Genomic DNA, 18,473 nt, shown 5'->3' on the forward strand with positions numbered 1-18,473 from the left:
GGAATAGTGGCCTCACTCTACCCTTAGTTTAATATCTTATCCTTTGATACTCCAGTGTGCACTAGACTACCAGCCTGAGTATCTCAATCAGATCAAGTGAGTCTTCAACCTTTTGACAGCAGCCAAAAAGATCAATGGCTGAGCCATGTCAGATGTCACCAAATCTACTGAATTCACAGGAAAGGAAGATGACCAGCTGCTCTATCAAGACTACCTCATTCTAATGACAACAGCAACATTGTGATAACTCTTCATAAACTTTCCCTCTGCAACCACAAAACCTTTCACGCTTCTGCCAGTAATCTTACTGCTCTGATACTCATCCTCAGCTGTCCATTAAGTACCTCAGCCCATCTGGCTCACATTGGACACACCCACCCCATAGTAACTGCATGGGCTGGCCAACAATAAGTGCTCTGCAGGTTCCTCTCCTTACCAATTTTACAAATGAGACATTAGAAGTTCAAAGTATCTCTCGTGCTTATGCCAGCTCTCTGAAAAACAAAGTGTCTAAATAACTTCATTAGTGAACTGTAGGTTTTTATCCATTTTCTGTTTGACAGTTATGACTGAAAATGCTTGTTTATCAATGTTTTGGTACCCCTTAATACAACGTCTTTTCACAAAATATTGGTGCAATCACATAGAAAGTACACCAGTACCTCTAGTTCATTAGGTACTTGAGGAGATTCAGTATATCAGCTTGGAAATATGCCTAGATGCATGGTGGAGAGCATTCTGGTTAGTTCCATCACCATCAGTTAGGGAGACACTGATGTACAGGATTAAAAGATGCTGAAGATGGTTGTAACCTTAGCCAGTTCCAACATAGGCGCAACACTGCCCTTCATCGAGGACATCTTCAAAAGGCAATGCCTTAAGAAGGTGCATCCATTCTAAGGATCCTCAGCATCTGGAGCATCATAGAAAAGGTACAGGGCCCTGAAGACCCACACTCTTCCTCTCTACTATCAGATTTCTGAATAGTCCATGAACCCATGAAATCTCATTATTCCTTTTCTATAATTCATTGTAATTTTATGCTGCTGCTGCAAAACAATAGATTTCATATAATCCAAATCTGTAATCGTAAATTGCATTTTGATTTTGATCCTATTCTATATGCTTTTCAATTTAAACTCTTTCATTGGAAAATTTTGCCTCATAGCAGGGGTACCCAGCCTTTTTTATGCCATGGATTCCTACCATTAACCAAGGCATCTGTGGACCCCAGGCTGAGATTCTATATGAAAACTTTAAGCAAACTTAAGCTATGGATGAAAAAAAACACACCCTTAACAAAGTCACACAGGTGAAATCAAACACACCTCAATCACTCAAGTTATCAAAATATGTCAAGCTACACAAGGACAAGAAACACAAACATCTTATAGAAAACTATTACAAAAAGATTTATTAGATTTTAAAAGAATATTTTTTTCCTCTTCAATCTGCTTGCCTGCCCAGACAATCTCGCACAAATAAACTTGGAAGTTTAACATAGAAAAATGATTATAACTTAAAATAAAACTGAATTTTCATCATTGTGTTCTAAATCAATTAAAAATCATCAGTTATGCATATTCTTGGTCCAGATGGGATGGGATGGAGGTTGAGGTTTGTTTTGGCAGTAGATTTTGTGCAGGTAGCTAGCATCCTCAGCTCTATTCACAGTCTGCTACTAGTAGTACAGTGTGCTGGCCTCCACTGGAGATGGACAGCACTATTCTGTTCTCCAGCTGCTGACCTGTCATCTGGATGGGACTCCATTCATCTTCCTCATTGCCTGTGCTCAGCTGGAAGTTCGTCCCCATGCCCCAGGCAAAGGCTCGACCTGAAAAACAGGGAAAAGTGATGTGCATCAGAGCTCACAGAGTTAACAACTTGTGGATTTGTACAGTAACGTTGACAAAGACGAGACTGCCTAAGTATTTTAGGGCCAGTGAAGCAGACAGTCATTGCTGGAAATGCAGCAGCCATACCTAAAAACTGCAGATCGAGTTAGAATTTTTAAAAAGGCCTCAATGAATCACAAGATGCCATCAGGTAATTACATTAAGTTATAATATCTATATATAATATTTAAGTTATAATATCTATATATATATTTAAGTTGGTGTTTCCTCTCAATGGAGAATTGGGATCAATGGGAAACTTCTAACAAGGGCCAGCCACTTGGAACAGATTAGGTGATTTTTAGAATTTTCTTTGCACAACAATTCTTGACCTTGGGAGGCTGCATGTGCTCAACCATTGAGTATATTCAAGGCTGAATAGTGGAGAATTTCTAAAGCTACATGACCTTATCATGATTCTGTTTATGTTCCTACACATGCTACTGTGGACAACAATGCAACAATGGTAATTTTTTAAAAAAATGCTGATTAGAGAGTTATGGAGGCTTGTGCAAAATATAGACCTAATGGGCCAACTTCACGGTTTAAATTTAATGCAATTTTATTACTGGATAAGAGTGTTGGGGAAAACTCTCCTTGCAAACTGAGCCATGGAATGTTCTGCGTCTATCTGACAGATGAAGAACTCCTGATTCATGCCCAGGCTCCTTCAATGGAATAACAATTAATGACAAAGACCATAAGACCATGGAGAAGAATTAGGCCATTCAACCCATTAAGTTTGTGCCACCATTCCATCATGGCTGATTTATTAGCCCTCTCAATTACATTCCTTTTACCATAACCTCTGGCAGGACCACTTTAACAGAGATGGCACTCCAGCCAGATGGCTTGGATCATACCATGCGCCCAATTCATCTGACATATGAATAATAAAGTGAGCAGAAAACCTACAATCCATGAGAAAGGCAAATTCTTACCATCCTTGCTAATTGCATAACTAACAGAAGCCCCACAAGCCACATCAGTGATAACAGGGAGTCCTTGAATGATAGTAGGTGTGCTCTTCTCTGTGGCATCTTCTCCCAGTCCTAGACGCCCGTACTCTGCTCGACCCAAGCTGTGCACTTTACCTTTTACATAGAAAAAAAGCAGGATAGAAATTTATAAACATGAGAAATTCTGCAGATGCTGGAAGTCCAAAGCAATACCACAAAATGCTGGAGGAACTCATCAGATCAGGCAGCACCAATGGAAATAAATAAACAGTCGATGTTTCAGGCCAAGACCCTTCTTCAGAACTTAAAAAGGGGGAACATGCCAGAATAAATTTAGCCTGGCAAGGGAAAAAAAAATGATAGAACACATGCCCGAGTAGAAACTGTACAATAAAAGCCAGCATCCAAAGAATTGATGGAACTTCCACCACCCTTGCCAACCTGGAAAAACTCAAAGTGGAAAGTGACTCCCACTGCAAACACAAGAATATTTCTTTTCTCCCCACTGAGACACCTACCTTCAGAGTCCAAGCACAACGTATGATGCTGTCCACCTGAGAATTTGGCCCAAGACTTTTTCGAGTTCTTGAATGCAGTTAACTTATGTGCCAAGTAACAGGAGGTGGTGCCTGGTGTTCCTGTGGCAGAAACAAGAGAGCACAGCTCATATATATCTTGTTCCCTTTGCACCTCTTGACTTTTTTTCCCCTTCCTCAGCTACTGATGGTATCTCTTTCCTGAAAGCAGTCACTCCTGTTACAGGATGGTCCACTGCACCGGTCTATCACTCAATGATGAGCATCAATGTGACTATCCAACATTTGGGGTTAGCACTTACAGGCTGAGTCACTTTATGCCCTGTTAAACACACACAAACTTTCCACAGGATAAAGGCAAGGTCATTTTCCTCGCTGAATCACAGAAACATAACTGGCAGGGGTCAGGTATATAACACATGATGCCGTTAAGTACTTCACCTTTATGAATCAGAGCTGAGATTAAGATGGAATATTGGATCTAATTTTTGTCATAGTTTAAAAATAAGATCAAGCTATTCAGCAGAGTGCAAAGGACATTTAGAACTCTATCGGGGATGAGAGACTTTAGTCATACAGAAAAGCTGCATGTACTCCTCATGCAGCGGAGATTACTGATATAACAGATAAATTATTTGGGGTTTGAAAAAGTCAATTAGAGAAATTCCTCCCTCTCACATGAGATTCAGCCACCATTTCAGTGATTCAAAGTGATTGATGCAAAGGACCATCATACCACAGAGGAAGCACCACTTTATACACAATGAATTATTTTGATGTGAAGCAGAATTACTGAATGTTGTACAAAAAAACATCCACAGGAATTTTTCAGAATGGATTGGATAAAAACTGGAAAATGTAAGATTTGTGTATCTAAAGAAGAGTAGGGAACTGGAGATTCTTTTTCAAACTGGCAAAGTGTGATGGACCAAATGGCCCCCATATGAAAAATAAAGCGTAAAGTAGATCACTTAACAAATCCACACCAGCAATCAAGGAACTGCAGAGATTCATCCCACTTCACAGCTATTTGTCTGATGTTATGGGAAGAGCTGGGAAGAAGGATTAATTGCTTGCAAGCACTTTCAATGTAAGGAAAGGTTCTATCCACATCAACCACTAATGCACATGATCTCAACACTATCTGTAGGATCTTGCTGTGTGGAAGGGTTGTCAGTCTGTTGAAGTTCGCAGAGGATTTAAAAGTAAAGACAAAATTGGTCAATGAGCATAATATTAATGGGTGAACATGAAATGGTGGAAGTTGGATTACATTCCCTACAGAAGTTACTGCTCTTCATTGGTTGCAAAACACTTTAGGATTGTCTTTCAATGTCAAAAGCACACTGAACACAGTCCTCGTTTTTCCTCATATAGGGAGACCACAACAACTATGCTGTAGTGTTCTATGACTCTAATAGCAACATGGTTAAGTAGGGCAAGGAGGAAAACAGCCAATAACATTGCAACTGCTGAGAGACTTTGATGCAGAAACCATGGCTGGTTAAGCAGTTCAATGTAAAACCGGCACACAGGCTTTGCTTTCTGAACGGGTTTCATCTTCCAACAATATTTCAATATAAACCATCTATACAGAGATCATAGTTCACACTTGGCAGGGTAATTGGACAAGCAGTGATCGAAAACACTGGCTTTCCATCAACATTTAAAAACAGCTTCTTCCCCTCTCCTCCATCAGATTTCTGAATAGATAATGAATCTTTTTTTTCCAATACTTACTTAATTTTTTTTTATACATTTCTTATTGCAACTTTTTTGTGCATCACTCTGTATTGGTGCTGCAAAACAACATATTTCACGAAAATGTCAGTCTTGAGGCTGAACTTCCTCAACCGTCCCTGCCTATAATAAAAACTACCTCTCAAGTAAGGCTTTAGTCAATTATCCCAATTTACTTTTTAGCGTCTCGAAGTTAATTTTCATGATAATATTCTTGTGAAATAACCAAGCAACATTTTCCTTTGTTAAATAAGTTTTCACAAGGCTCTAAAGCAGTGTTTTCCAACCTTTTTAGCTCAACACCCTCCAAAGCACCTTCATACTTGCCGATGCCCCCATAAAGCACCTTCATACTTACCAACGCTCCTCTTAAGCACAATGTACTCTCCAGCGATCCCATAGTGTAAAAACATGTCTACCATATGCTAACCTGAGAAAAATATTTCTGCTTTAAATTTTTTTATTTGTCTTTAAACCTAGCTTACACAGTACCTGTACACACAAAATACTCTGCAGATGCTGGGGTCAAAGCAACACGCACAACACGCTGGAGGAAATCAGCGGGTCGGGCAGCATCCGTGGAAACGGACAGTCAACGTTTCCACGGATGCTGCCTGACCTGCTGAGTTCCTCCAGCGTGTTGTGCGTGTTGCACAGTACCTGTACGCTGTACAGCAGCTTCAACATGAATGCAATCCTTGAGCTTAATGGTTTTTAGCAAGAGTTTAAATACCTGGTTCAAGTTGTAACAGCAAAAGCCTCAAGTGCCCACAGGTAACAATGACCAAATGGTTTTTGTTTTTTGTGAGTATGTGGTTCACAGCACTGAAGACCCTTTCAACAAGGTAGGAGGATGGAAATGTAATGAGCAGTTTGTCTCTTCTCCAAAGACCAAGAAGCTTCATATGACAGTGTAGCCACACACCACAAAAGCCAACATTTTTGAAAAGCATTTTTACTTCTTCATCGTTCTGAATTTTGATCATTTCTTCTTGCAAGCTCTCGTCCTATTCTTCCACCTTGCAAAGAAATGGGTTAACTACCCCAGTCCAGAGTTTCCTGATCATTCAAGTCCTTGAATGATTCTGAAAATTCTTCTTTAGTGACTGGAGGTGTAAGTAGTACTATTGCAAATCACCATCTCTGATACTTTCCATGCAGGGAACTGAGAGAACATTCTTCCCCCAATGTTTTGCTTATATATTTCCCATTTTCTGATAAAAGTGGACACTGCACCTTCTTGCCTTGATTAAATTGCAACTTTCATTCTGCAGTTTCATATTTAGAATACTCATTTTGTTATACAGACCTGTAGGTATGCCACATTTCCCTGTAGAATTTCAATCTTGTTTTCCAAGCTCTTGTCGATTTTGAGCAAAAATTCAATAAGTGCCAAAAAGATCAAAGAAACGTTTTAAACGCTTTTTACAGCCAACACACTTCAATGTGAAGCAGCAAGCATTCAAACTCTTCATCATTATCTTGGCATAACTGGCGAAATATTCTGCTATTTAATGGATGAACTTTAATTTTGTTGATAGCAGATATTACAGGAGTCATGCTTGAAAAGTTGCTAGCTGAGGTTTTTGGCTGTGATATGTTGAAAAGGAATTACACAATGGATCGCAAAGAGACTTGAAAGTTCTTTTCTCATAAATGCCACCAAAGCAGTATGGCGACCTGTCATATACGGTGCTCCATCTGTTGCACCAGAAATCATGTTCCTAATCAGAATATTTTTATCCTCAATATACATTGAGCTCATCGTAGATTGATTCTCCATTGATATTTATTTTAACTTTTAACAAGAGAATCTCTTCATGAACTTTTCCATCTTTGATAAACTGTACATATGTCATTAGCAATGCCTTGTTACCTTGCATGCTTGGCTCATTCAGCTGTATCCAAAATTTTGTTTTTTGTAGCTCTGTACATAGTTGATTACTCAACTTCTTCACTCATTTTGTCAGTAAGACGAGCTGGAGTTAATTACTCGGGAATTGATTTTAAAATACTGGTATCCGTTTTGAGAAGTGTTTTTCACTTCTGATACAGCAGGCATTATCAATCTTTCTCCAATGAGTTTTGCATGCTTTACTTTCATTTTGGAAATGTTATAGAAGCAATGAGACCACTATTAAAGTTATTTTTAGCTTTCAGGGCAAATGACTAGTGTGCAACGCTTTTCAAATGCTTCTTTCATCTTCTGGACTGAGTAATACCATAAGTAGCCTTTTCAGGGTGTCTTTTACAAAATGTTCCTGCAACCTTGATGGTTTCATGGTTCATCAGACAGTACAGTATCACAAATAAGACACAATGGGGCATCACTGATCTGACAGGAATGGAGTAAAAATAAATACTCCAGGTATGTAACACTATATTAGCACACTTTCTGTAGTTTGTTTCTTAGCAGCATTAGAATTCAAGGCTTCGCCACCTTCCGACTCAGAGATCGCGCCATATGTATTTATCCATTATTAGTGGGGCTAAATTAAAATAAAAAATTAAAACAAACTGGAATTGCCTATCAGATGTTGATGACAGCAGCGAGTTGATCAGCCATTCATGCTTTGCTCTTCAAGTAAGGTGCCACTACCCCTAAGAATCTTGAAAGCCCCCCTGACGACTTCTACTCCCCCCAATGCCCCCTTAGGACACACAACTGCCCCCATTGGGAAAATCTGCTCTAAAGCAATGATGCTGAATTGATGGTTTCCTGTCTGAAATGTCAAAATCATCATCTCAAAACAAGAAATCAGCCTTTCAGGAGAGAAACGCAAAGTTTTTTTTCCAGTCACTGGGTACTAATGAATCTTTGGAATTCTCTGCTAAAAAGGACTATGGAGGCTAGGTCATAAGGTGCATTCCAGGGAGAGATTAACAGATTTCTAGATTTTGAAGAAAATTGAGCATTACAACAAAGGAAAATCAGTCAATAGCAGAGCTGGCACAAGAAACTGAATGCCCTACTTCCAATTCTAAGGTACACAGATTCCTACTGGTACATAGGCCAAACAGAGTTTTATGTATATTCAAATAATAATGCATAGTAAATAATTCTGAATTTTGCTCACCTAACTGATAATAATTGGAGAGTCCAAAACCAAAGATGTGGCCTTCCTTCGAAATTGCGAATGTGCAATACGCACCACAAAAAACATCACAAAACTTCACCTTCCTGCCCCCTTTGGATTTGAGTCGTAGGATCTTGGGAGTAAGTAGTCGCTCTGAACAAATTAAATAAAATGAACATTGTAAGCATCACTGACACACAGGGAAGCTATTTGGGTCATCAGAACATATTAGCCAAAATAGGTTAATCCATTTTTCCAGTTATGTGTCCATTGCCCTCCACGATGCAACACTTCCAGTGTTCATCCAGGCATTTTTTAAATGTGTACCTTCACCAATCTCTGCAGTGACTTCCAGACATCACCTTCTCATTTTCTCTCATCTGTCTACCAATTAACAACTTTATGCCTGCTTGTTACTGGCCTCTATCAATGGAAATAATCCTATCTCGTCTTTTCTTAAATTTCTAGACCTCAATTCAATTGCTCCCAAGTCCCCCCACCCCAAGGAAAACAACCCATTGCATTCACACACAAAATGCTGGAGGAAATCAGCAGATCAGGCAGACTCTATAGAAAGGAATGAAGAGTCAACGTTTTGGGCCAAGGACCTTTATCAGGACTGGAAAGGAAGGGGGAAAATGCCAGAAAAAGGTGGGGGGGTGGTGGAAGAAAGACAAGCTAGGTGATAGGTGAAGCTGGGAGGGTGAAGTTCGAAGGGCTGGAGAGGAAGGAATCTGATAGGAGAGCCAATAAGCCTGACAAAAAAAAACAATAAACGGCATCAATTCATTAACCTTAAGAGGGGGAATTGCAAAACAAATTTGTTTTTGATTTTGATCGATTAAGCATCAAAATGTGATTATTACAAGGAATAGAGAACAAGTGTGCTGAGATTTTAATGGAAGGGCACAGCAGGTCCAAGGGGACAAATGGCTACTTCCTAATGTAGCTCAAATGCCTGATTTAATTCTGTATTTACCTAGACCTCTTCGTCCTCCCCGATTTGTGAAACATTCTGCAATTCTTCCTAGCTGTCCCTGCTCACCACAGCCAGAAGTCAAAATGTCACCATCAAGAGACAGCATCGCCAAGTGATCATTACCTAAAAAGAAAAAAATTCAAATACGTCATCCATTTCTATTCAAGCAACCAAGGCAATGCAACTATTCCCAAGGTGAACAAAAGGAAACCATCACTTTTAGCTCTCACAATAGAGCGGGGCCATCTTCAGCTCTAGTGCAGGAGAGATGTGCATTGAGGTGCATTTACAACCTCAGACATCCCAAAGACTTTCACACACAAGACCTTTTAACCTACTCTAAGATCAACCTAACAATTCCCTCGCACAGCTCTCCATTTCCTTTCATCCATGTGCCTAAAGTGGCTCTTAAATGTCCCTGCAACACACACAAAATGCCAGTCCTGCCAAAGGGTCTCAGCCCGAAAACTTGACTGCACTTTTTTTCCCACAGATGCTGCCTGGCCTGCTGAGTTCCTCCAGCATTCTGTGTGTGTTGCTTAGATTCCAGCATCTGCAAATTTTCTCTTGTTTGTGTCTTAAATATCCTAATGTGTCTGTATCTGGCAGCATTCTCTATACACCCTCAACTGTGTAAAATATCTACCTTTGGCATCCCACCTGTACTTCCTCCAATCACCTCTCGGATTAGCCATTTCCACCCTGGGGAAAAGGCTCCAACAATTGACCCAATCCATGCCTTTTATCATCTTATACAGCTCTACCAAGTCACCTTTCATCCTCCTTTGCTCCAAAGAGAAAACCCTAGCTTACTTAAACTACACTCATAAGACCTGCTCTCTAAACCAGGCAGTATCCTGGTAAATTTCCTCTGCACCTTCTCTGAAGTTTCCACATATTTCCTATAAAGATGCGACCAGGACTGAACACAATACGTCATAACTCCTGAACTCAATCCCCTGACTAATGAAGGTCAACACATCTTGCAAATTCTTAATCACCCTATCAACTTGTGCAGCAACTTTGAGGGATCTATTGCCGCGGATCTCAAGATCTCTCTGTTCCTCCACACTGCTAAGAATCCTGCCATTAACCTTGAATTCTACCTTCACGTTTGACATACCAAAATGCATTACTTTACACATTTCTGGTTTGAGCTCTATAAACTCAGTGCTAGACCATTCCCTTTCTGCTCATCAACTGTATTATTCTATTGATTCTCAGCTTCCACTGACAGTGGTCCAGCCAGTTACTCTGGACAGTGATTTCAAGTGCATCATCTGTGCAGTTGGATGATCCCGTAATGTCAGCAAAGTCCATTTCACATCAGAACTCCTGAATGAAACAGCAAAAGATACAAAGCTGTGTGCTGTCTTCAGCAGCCGCAACTGAATAATGGAAACTGGCACACTTCAAGATCCTGGATCTTCTGCTGATGGACGCCCAAATCTGAACAAAGCTATAACGACTAAGATCATAAGACATGGGAGCAGAATTAGGCCATCTGGCCCATTGAGTCTGCTCCACCATTCAATCATGACTGATCCTTTTTTGTCTCCTCCTCACCCCAGTTCCCGGCCTTCTTCCTGTATCTAAGGGTCTGTGGGGAAGGATCACAATTTAAAATCCTCTTACAACTGCACACTAAGCTGATGGAATCTCTAAAAACCCCAAGAACTATTTGTTAAAGGTTGTACAATAATGAAAATTGATGGCATCATGATGTTACGAAAATATTGTCTTAAATATTCCTGTTTAATACATGTTTTTTTTTAAGTATCATTTTTTAAAAAAATCTCACTTCCTGACTTAGAAGTATTATAAAGAACAAGCAGAAAAATACGCAAGTCAACATCAATACTTTCAGACTTTCATAATGAAATACATTATCCATACTGAAAAATCAAAGAAATATGTAAACATCAAAATATACTAATTCTATAAAACACTTACACATATGTAACTTATCACCATACAAAAAGAAATTAAGTATTTATCTTGTAATTTGTCATTTATGTCCTCTTAATGCTGCAGGATGGTTCTGTCTGGTGTATCTGACATAGAAAAGCATTGCAGACCTGAATTAACTAGTGCAAGTAAAACCTGTCTTACCTGAGACAATTTTAACAATAGGAACATCAAGAGGAACTTCCAGTGGCAAAAAGCTGGTCTTCATTGCTTCCAGTAGTCCAATAACTCCATTGCTATCCTGCAGGATTTTAAATTTAAACACATCAAGCACAGTCCTCAAAACAATGCAAGTTTTTGAAAATCTAGTGTCTCGAATTGATTAAGATCAAAAAATTTTCTGAATTGAAACCAAATACGCAAAGCATATTTAACGATCGGGTTAGAGACCTGCTTAAGGCGTTTCGAATCAAAAGGAAGAGATGAACCTAAAATAGAACCAAGTGTATAACCCTGAACAGATTGTAATTCCAATGCTACCCATTTAGGAATAGATAGTATATCCCGGTCAAGTAACCAAAATTTCATATGTCGAATATTAATAGCCCAATAATAAAATCTAAAGTTAGGTAATGCTAAACCTCCATCTCTCTTAGCTTTCTGTAAATGTATTTTACCCAGTCTCGGATTCTTATTCTGCCAAATAAATGAAGAAATTTTAGAGTCGACTTTATCAAAAAAAGATTTAGGAACGAAAATTGGTAATGCCTGAAACACATATAAAAATTTTGGCAAAAAAAACATCTTAACTGCATTAATACGACCAATCAAAGTTAAATATAAAGGAAACCATTTAGATGAAAGTTGAGTAATATGGTCTATTAATGGTAAAAAGTTAGTCTTAAATAAATCTTTATGTTTACAAGTAATTTTAATCCCAAGATATGAAAGGTAATTATTAATCAATTTAAATGGAAATTTATAATATAAGGGAAGATGTTTATTAATCGGAAAAAGTTCACTCTTACTAAGATTTAATTTATAACCTGAGAAAAGACCAAATTGTGCTAATAACTCTAAAACAGCAGGAATAGATCTCTCAGGATTAGAAATATATAAAAGTAAATCATCAGCATAGAGTGATAATTTATGGGACTTTAATCCCCGAGTTATCCCAGTAATATTTGAAGATTCTCGAATAGCAATTGCAAGAGGTTCTAATGCAATATCTTAATTTTTGATCTTAATCAATTCGGGTTAGCGATTCCTATTTTAGGTAACATATTTTTTCCTCCCTCTTTTACGGATCGCGCTTTTCAAACTTGGAAGACTAAGGGTATTTTACGGTTTTTGGATTTATTTTTAGATGGTTCCCTTATGTCTTTTGAACAATTATCTAATAAATATAACCTATCAAGAATACATTTTTTTAGATATTTACAAGTTAGAAATTTTCTAAGTACTATACTTCCTTCCTTTCCAATGCTTCCTCCTATATATATTTTAGATTCGATAATTAACCTTAATCCATGTCAGAAAGGTGCATCGGCTATGATTTATAATATTATTATGAAACTCAGGAAAGCTCCATTTGATAAGATTAGGGTAGATTGGGAACAGGAATTGGGGCTTACCATTTCTGTGGATGATTGGGGGCAGATTTTACAATTAGTTAATACTTCCTCTATTTGTGCTAAACATTCCCTAATTCAATTTAAAGTGGTGCATAGAGCACATATGTCCAAAGATAAGTTAGTGCGTTTTTACTCGCATATTAATCCTTTCTGTGATAGATGTTCGGGGCAGATAGCCTCTTTAACTCATATGTTTTGGTCTTGCCCTACTTTGGAAACTTTTTGGAGAGATATTTTCAATATTATTTCTAAGGTATTAAATATAGATATCTCTCCTCACCCTATTACTGCTATCTTTGGACTACCTAAAATTTCTAGTAATCTTTCCCCTTCAGCCCGTAGAATGATTGCATTTCTTACTTTAATGGCGAAAAGATGTATTTTACAACATTGGAAAGAGCTTAATGCTCCAACTACCTTTTTTTGGTTTTCTCAGACGATTTTATGTTTGAATCTGGAGAAAATTAGAAGTAACCTTTATGATTCTTCATTTAAATTTGAACAGATTTGGGGACCTTTTATTCGATATTTTCATTTAATGTAATATTTACCCTTCTTGTTTTTTTTTTCACTGTTTTAATGGAGGTCGGGATTGAGGACGTGATTTTAAGTTTAACTCTGTTTGGTTTCAAGTTAGCCCATTGCTTTGCTTTGCTTTTAGTTAGTTGCACGGTGGGTTTTTTTTGGGGTTTTTTTTTTCTTTTTTTCCATTGATATATATAAAATCTAGTATACTATTATGTTATTTTGGTTTCTTATGCTTAAATTACATTGTTTGTAGTATTTTCTTTTTGGTATTGTTATCTTTTGGAATTTTATTATACTTTAACATTGTATTAATGTTTATATGGCTTACCTTTTTTGTATACTTACTCAATAAAAAGATTTAAAAAGAAAAAGAAAGAAAGAAAATCTAGTGTCTCAAGAGAAGTTAATGAAATCTACAACCTCATACTAAAATGGATTGAAAATTAAAGAAATAAATGGTTTGATTGCTGCTGAAGAGAAGGTGCATCAAGTATGGCTCAGTGGACAGTATTCTTGTCTGTGGTTCAATTTATAACAGAGGCTCGAGTACAAAATCTAGCCTGATAGTCTTGTGCAGCAACAAAGGAAAGCATAAAATTTGGAGGTACCACCTTCCCAATGCAATGGCTTGTCTTCCCTCACACAGAGTATAAAAATTCTGTGGCAATATTCTGAAAGTATCTTTACCCAGTGGCAAAATTTACCCCCAAATATACAGTAATTTATGTAATTGCTGTGTGGAAACCTGCTAGTGCTTTACCAACGTTAAATCAATGACTACATTTGTAAAGTACTTCTACAGAGTGCTTTGTAAATGCCTGACATCAAAATTGCTGCAAGTCTGAATATTCATTGTTTAAAAAGTAGCCAAGTAGTTTGCACAAAATGAACATTACAAGTGGCAGCACATCCTCTGCACTAACAAGAAGTCAGATAGGTTTGGCACACCTGTTACAGATTGGATGACATTTGCATCCATTGTTTCCAGCCCTCAAACCTGTTGGACCATTCAATTTGATCACAATCTAGAGTGCATTTGCTGGGCAAAGACAGCAAGATAGAGAGAATTAAGTGCTGAAAATTTCAAATGATCCCTAAAATCAGTTAGAAAGGGTGTTCCCATTCCCGTACTGACATGTCGGTCCATGGCCTCCTCTTGTGCCACAATGAGGCCATCCTCCGGGTGGAGCAGCAACACCTTATATTTCGTCTCGGTAGCCTCCTACCTGAAGGAACGAACACAGATTTCTCCTTTTGGTAAAATAAAACTCTCTCCTCTCTTCTATTCCCTAATTTGGCCTCTTACCTCTTCTACCTGCCTATGTCCTCCCCCTGGGGACCACCCTCCTTCTCTTTCTTTTATGGTCCTATCAATCTCCTATCCTATCAGATTCCTTTATCCTATCCACTGGGCTTCACCTATCACCTTCTAGCTAGTCCTGCCCCTCCCACACCTTTTTATTCTGATGTCAAGGATGCTTGGTAGTGTGGAGGAGCAGAGGGATCTGGGGTACATGTCCACAGATCCCTGTAAGTTGCCTCACAGGTGGATAGGGTAGTTAAGAAAGCTTATGGGGTGTTAGCTTTCATAAGTCGAGGGATAGAGTTTAAGAGTCGCGATGTAATGATGCAGCTCTATAAAACTCTGGTTAGGCCACACTTGGAGTACTGTGCCCAGTTCTGGTCACCTCACTATAGGAAGGATGTGGAAGCATTGGAAAGGGTACAGAGGAGATTTACCAGGATGCTGCCTGGTTTAGAGAGTATGCATTATGATCAGAGATTAAGGGAGCTAGGGCTTTACTCTTTGGAGAGAAGGAGGATGAGAGGAGACATGATAGAGGTGTACAAGATAATAAGAGGAATAGATAGAGTGGATAGCCAGCACCTCTTCCCCAGGGAACCACTGCTCAATACAAGAGGACATGGCTTTAAGATAAGGGGTGGAAAGTTCAAGGGGATATTAGAGGAAGGTTTTTTACTCAGAGAGTGGTTGGTGAGTGGAATGCACTGCCTGAGTCAGTGGTAAAGGCAGATACATTAGTGAAGTTTAAGAGACTACTAGACAGGTATATGGAGGAATTTAAGGTAGGGGGTTATATGGGAGTTAGGGTTTGAGGGTCGGCACAACATTGTGGGCCGAAGGGCCTATACTGTGCTGTACTATTCTGTGTTCTCTCCCCCCACCCCCACTTCCCTTCCAGTCGTGATGGAAGGTTCTCAGCTCAAAACATCAACTATTTATTCATTTCAGATGCTGCTTGACCTTCTGAGTTCCTCCAGCATTTTGTGTGTTGCCTTGGACTTCCAGATTCTGCAAATTTTCTCCTGTGTGTGAAAACATAGTGAGGCAGCATCCATTCAGAAATCTGATAGCAAAGGGAAAGGTGGTGTTCCTGAAACAGAGTACAGGTCTTCAGGTTCCTGCACCTCCTCCTTGATGAAGGGAAGAGGCCATGTCCTGGGTGATGAGAACCTTTTTGAAGCATCGCCTTTTGAAGTTGCTGAGGAGTCTATTGCCTATGATGGAGTTGACTGTTTACAACTTCCTGCAACTTTTTCTGATCCTCTGCATTGGCCCCTCCATACCAGACAGTGATGCAATCAGAATACTCTCCACATGCATTTACAACTTTGCAAGCATAGTGATGTCTTCTGAAACTTCTAATTAAACACTGCCACTGTCATGCTTTCTTTGCAATTGCATAAATATGAAATATTGGCACCCAGGAAAATGAAACTTCTTACGCTGTCCATTGCTAAGGAGGAGGACTGGTGTGTATTCCCTCAACTTCTCCTCCCTGAAGTCCACAATTAATTCCTTGGTTTACTGACACTGAATGAAGGTTGATGCTGTGACACCAGCCAACCAGCTGATCTTTCAGATAATGAGGTGACTGGAAATCAGAAACTGTTAGATTGCAAAAGGTGTTGCACTTCTTAATGTGAGGAAACAAAAGAGAGGAATTATTGAGTCAAGATAGGAAGACCAAGAACAAACATCCAGCAGTACAATTCTGAAACATTAATTCTGTCCACAGATGCTGACTGACATGTTAAATATTTCCGACAGTTCCCTTTTCTAATTCATAGTTAAAGCAAAGTGCTTGGAAGAGACAGTTATGCCCTAATGCTTTGCAAATTGGTTCTCATCAAGTATTTATCCAGCTTGCTTTTGAAAATTACCATAAAGATCGTACATTTAAATTGCTTCCCTCTTTTGGGAATTTCAATACGAGGAAAATATTTTTCCTGAGTTTAATGTATATTTAGCTTTTCCCATTTAATCCTCAGGCCAATATGAGGAAAAAAAACAATTCACGTTTTGAAACCTTACTGATTTCTATTATGCTTTACATTGTCACAAATTTGAGTACAGCATGAACACAGAATTGTAAGCATCAGTAAGCAATACTCTGAGAAATAAATTTTGCACAGTACCAAAGTAAAACACACAAAATGAAGGAACTCAGCAGGTAAGACAGAATAGAGAGTCAATGTTTCAGGCCAAGACTCTTCATCAGAATTTAAAGCAGTTGCTTGTATTTATGTTTTGTATTCTACCAAGTTCTTTCATCTGTTTCCACTGTGCCTCCCTCCCAGATGTGTTGAATAACTTCTATGCTCATTTTGTGGAGGAAAATGACGTGGCAGCGAGGAAGACCACCCCTCCTCCAAACGACCAGGTGCTATGTCTTACCGCGGCCGATGTGAGGAGAACCCTGTGCAGGGTCAACCCACAGAAGGCTGCTGGACCAGACAATATTCCTGGCAGAGTACTTAGAGGATGTGCAGACCAGCTAGCTGAGATTCTCACTGACATCTTCAACACCTCCCTGAGCAGTGCCGTCATTCCTACGTGCTTCAAGACTGCCACCATCGTCCCCATGCCAAAGCCTTCAGTGTCCTGCCTCAACGACTACCGTCGCACTCACATCCATCATCATGAAGTGTTTCGAGAGGCTCATCATGAGGCACATCAAGACCCTGCTGCCCACCTCACTGGACCCCCTGCAGTTCGCGTACCGTCCCAACTGTTCAACAGACGAAGCCATTCCCAACACCCTCCACCTGGCCCTAACCCACCTGGACAAAAAAGACACATACATTCGAATGCTGTTCATAGACTTCAGTTCAGCATTCAACACAATCATTCCTCAGAAACTGATTGGAAAGCTGAGCCTGCTGGGCCTGAACACCTCCCCCTGCAACTGGATCCTAGACTTCCTGACTGAGAGACCTCAGTCAGTCCGGATTGGAAGCAGTATCTCCAACACCATCACACTGAGCACAGGGGCCCCCCAGGGCTGTGTGCTCAGTCCACTGCCGTTCACTCTGTTGACCCACGACTGTGCCGCAACACACAGCTCGAACCACATCACCAAGTTCGCCGATGACACGACCGTGATGGGTCTCGTCAGCAAGAACGATGAGCCAGCATACAGACAGGAGGTGCAGCAGCTAACGGACTGGTGCACAGCCAACAACCTGTCTCTGAATGTGAACAAAAGAAATGGTTGTTGACTTCAGGAGGACACGGAACGACCACCCTCCACTGAACATCGACGACTCCTACATAGAGATCGTTAAGAGCACCAAATTTCTTGGTGTTCAGCTGGCGGAGAATCTCACCTGGTTCCTCAACACCAGCTCCATAGCAAAGAAAGCCCAGCAGCGTCTCTACTTTCTGCAAAGGCTGAGAAAGGTCCACCTCCAACATCCTCACCACATTCTACAGAGTTTGTATTAAGAGCATCTTGAGTAGCTGCATCACTGCCTGGTTCGGAAATTGTACCACCTTGGATCGCAAGACCCTGCAGCGGATAGTGAGGTCAGCTAAGATCATTGGGGTCTCTCTTCCCACCACTACAGACATTTACACCACACGCTGCATCCGCAAAGCAAACAGCATTATGAAATGACCCCACGCACCCCTCATACAAACTCTTCTCCCTCCTGCCATCTGGCAAAAGGCACCGAAATATTCGAGATCTCACGACCAGACTATGTAACAGTATCTTCCTCCAAGCCATCAGACTTCTCAATACCCAGAGCCTGGACTGACACCAATCTACTGCCCCCTACTGTGCCTATTGTCTTGTTTATTATTTATTGCAATGCCTGCACTGTTTTGTGCACTTTATGCAGTCTGGATAGGTCTGTAGTCTAGTGTAGTTTTTGTATTGTTCATGTAGCACCATGGCCCTGAAAAATGTT

At 39.8% G+C, this 18,473-nt stretch overlaps 1 protein-coding gene across 1 annotated transcript in view; it reads right to left on the bottom strand.

Moving 5' to 3' along the window:
* Positions 1 to 1,412: 1,412 nt before the first annotated feature.
* The window catches only part of rcc1 (regulator of chromosome condensation 1), a 39,258-nt gene continuing 22,197 nt past the window's right edge, over positions 1,413 to 18,473 (bottom strand). Inside the window, exons 5-10 of the mRNA XM_063034053.1 lie at positions 11,299 to 11,395; positions 9,187 to 9,309; positions 8,208 to 8,360; positions 3,373 to 3,492; positions 2,837 to 2,989; positions 1,413 to 1,834 (exon numbers count right to left, since the gene is read on the bottom strand). Of these exons, the coding sequence (XP_062890123.1) occupies positions 1,665 to 1,834; positions 2,837 to 2,989; positions 3,373 to 3,492; positions 8,208 to 8,360; positions 9,187 to 9,309; positions 11,299 to 11,395 (816 nt within the window). The 3' untranslated portion in view covers positions 1,413 to 1,664. The remainder of the gene's footprint in view (positions 1,835 to 2,836; positions 2,990 to 3,372; positions 3,493 to 8,207; positions 8,361 to 9,186; positions 9,310 to 11,298; positions 11,396 to 18,473) is intronic.

This window comes from Mobula hypostoma, chromosome 26 (genome assembly GCF_963921235.1).
Source record: "Mobula hypostoma chromosome 26, sMobHyp1.1, whole genome shotgun sequence".
In the NCBI taxonomy this organism is placed as follows: Eukaryota; Metazoa; Chordata; class Chondrichthyes; order Myliobatiformes; family Myliobatidae; genus Mobula; species Mobula hypostoma.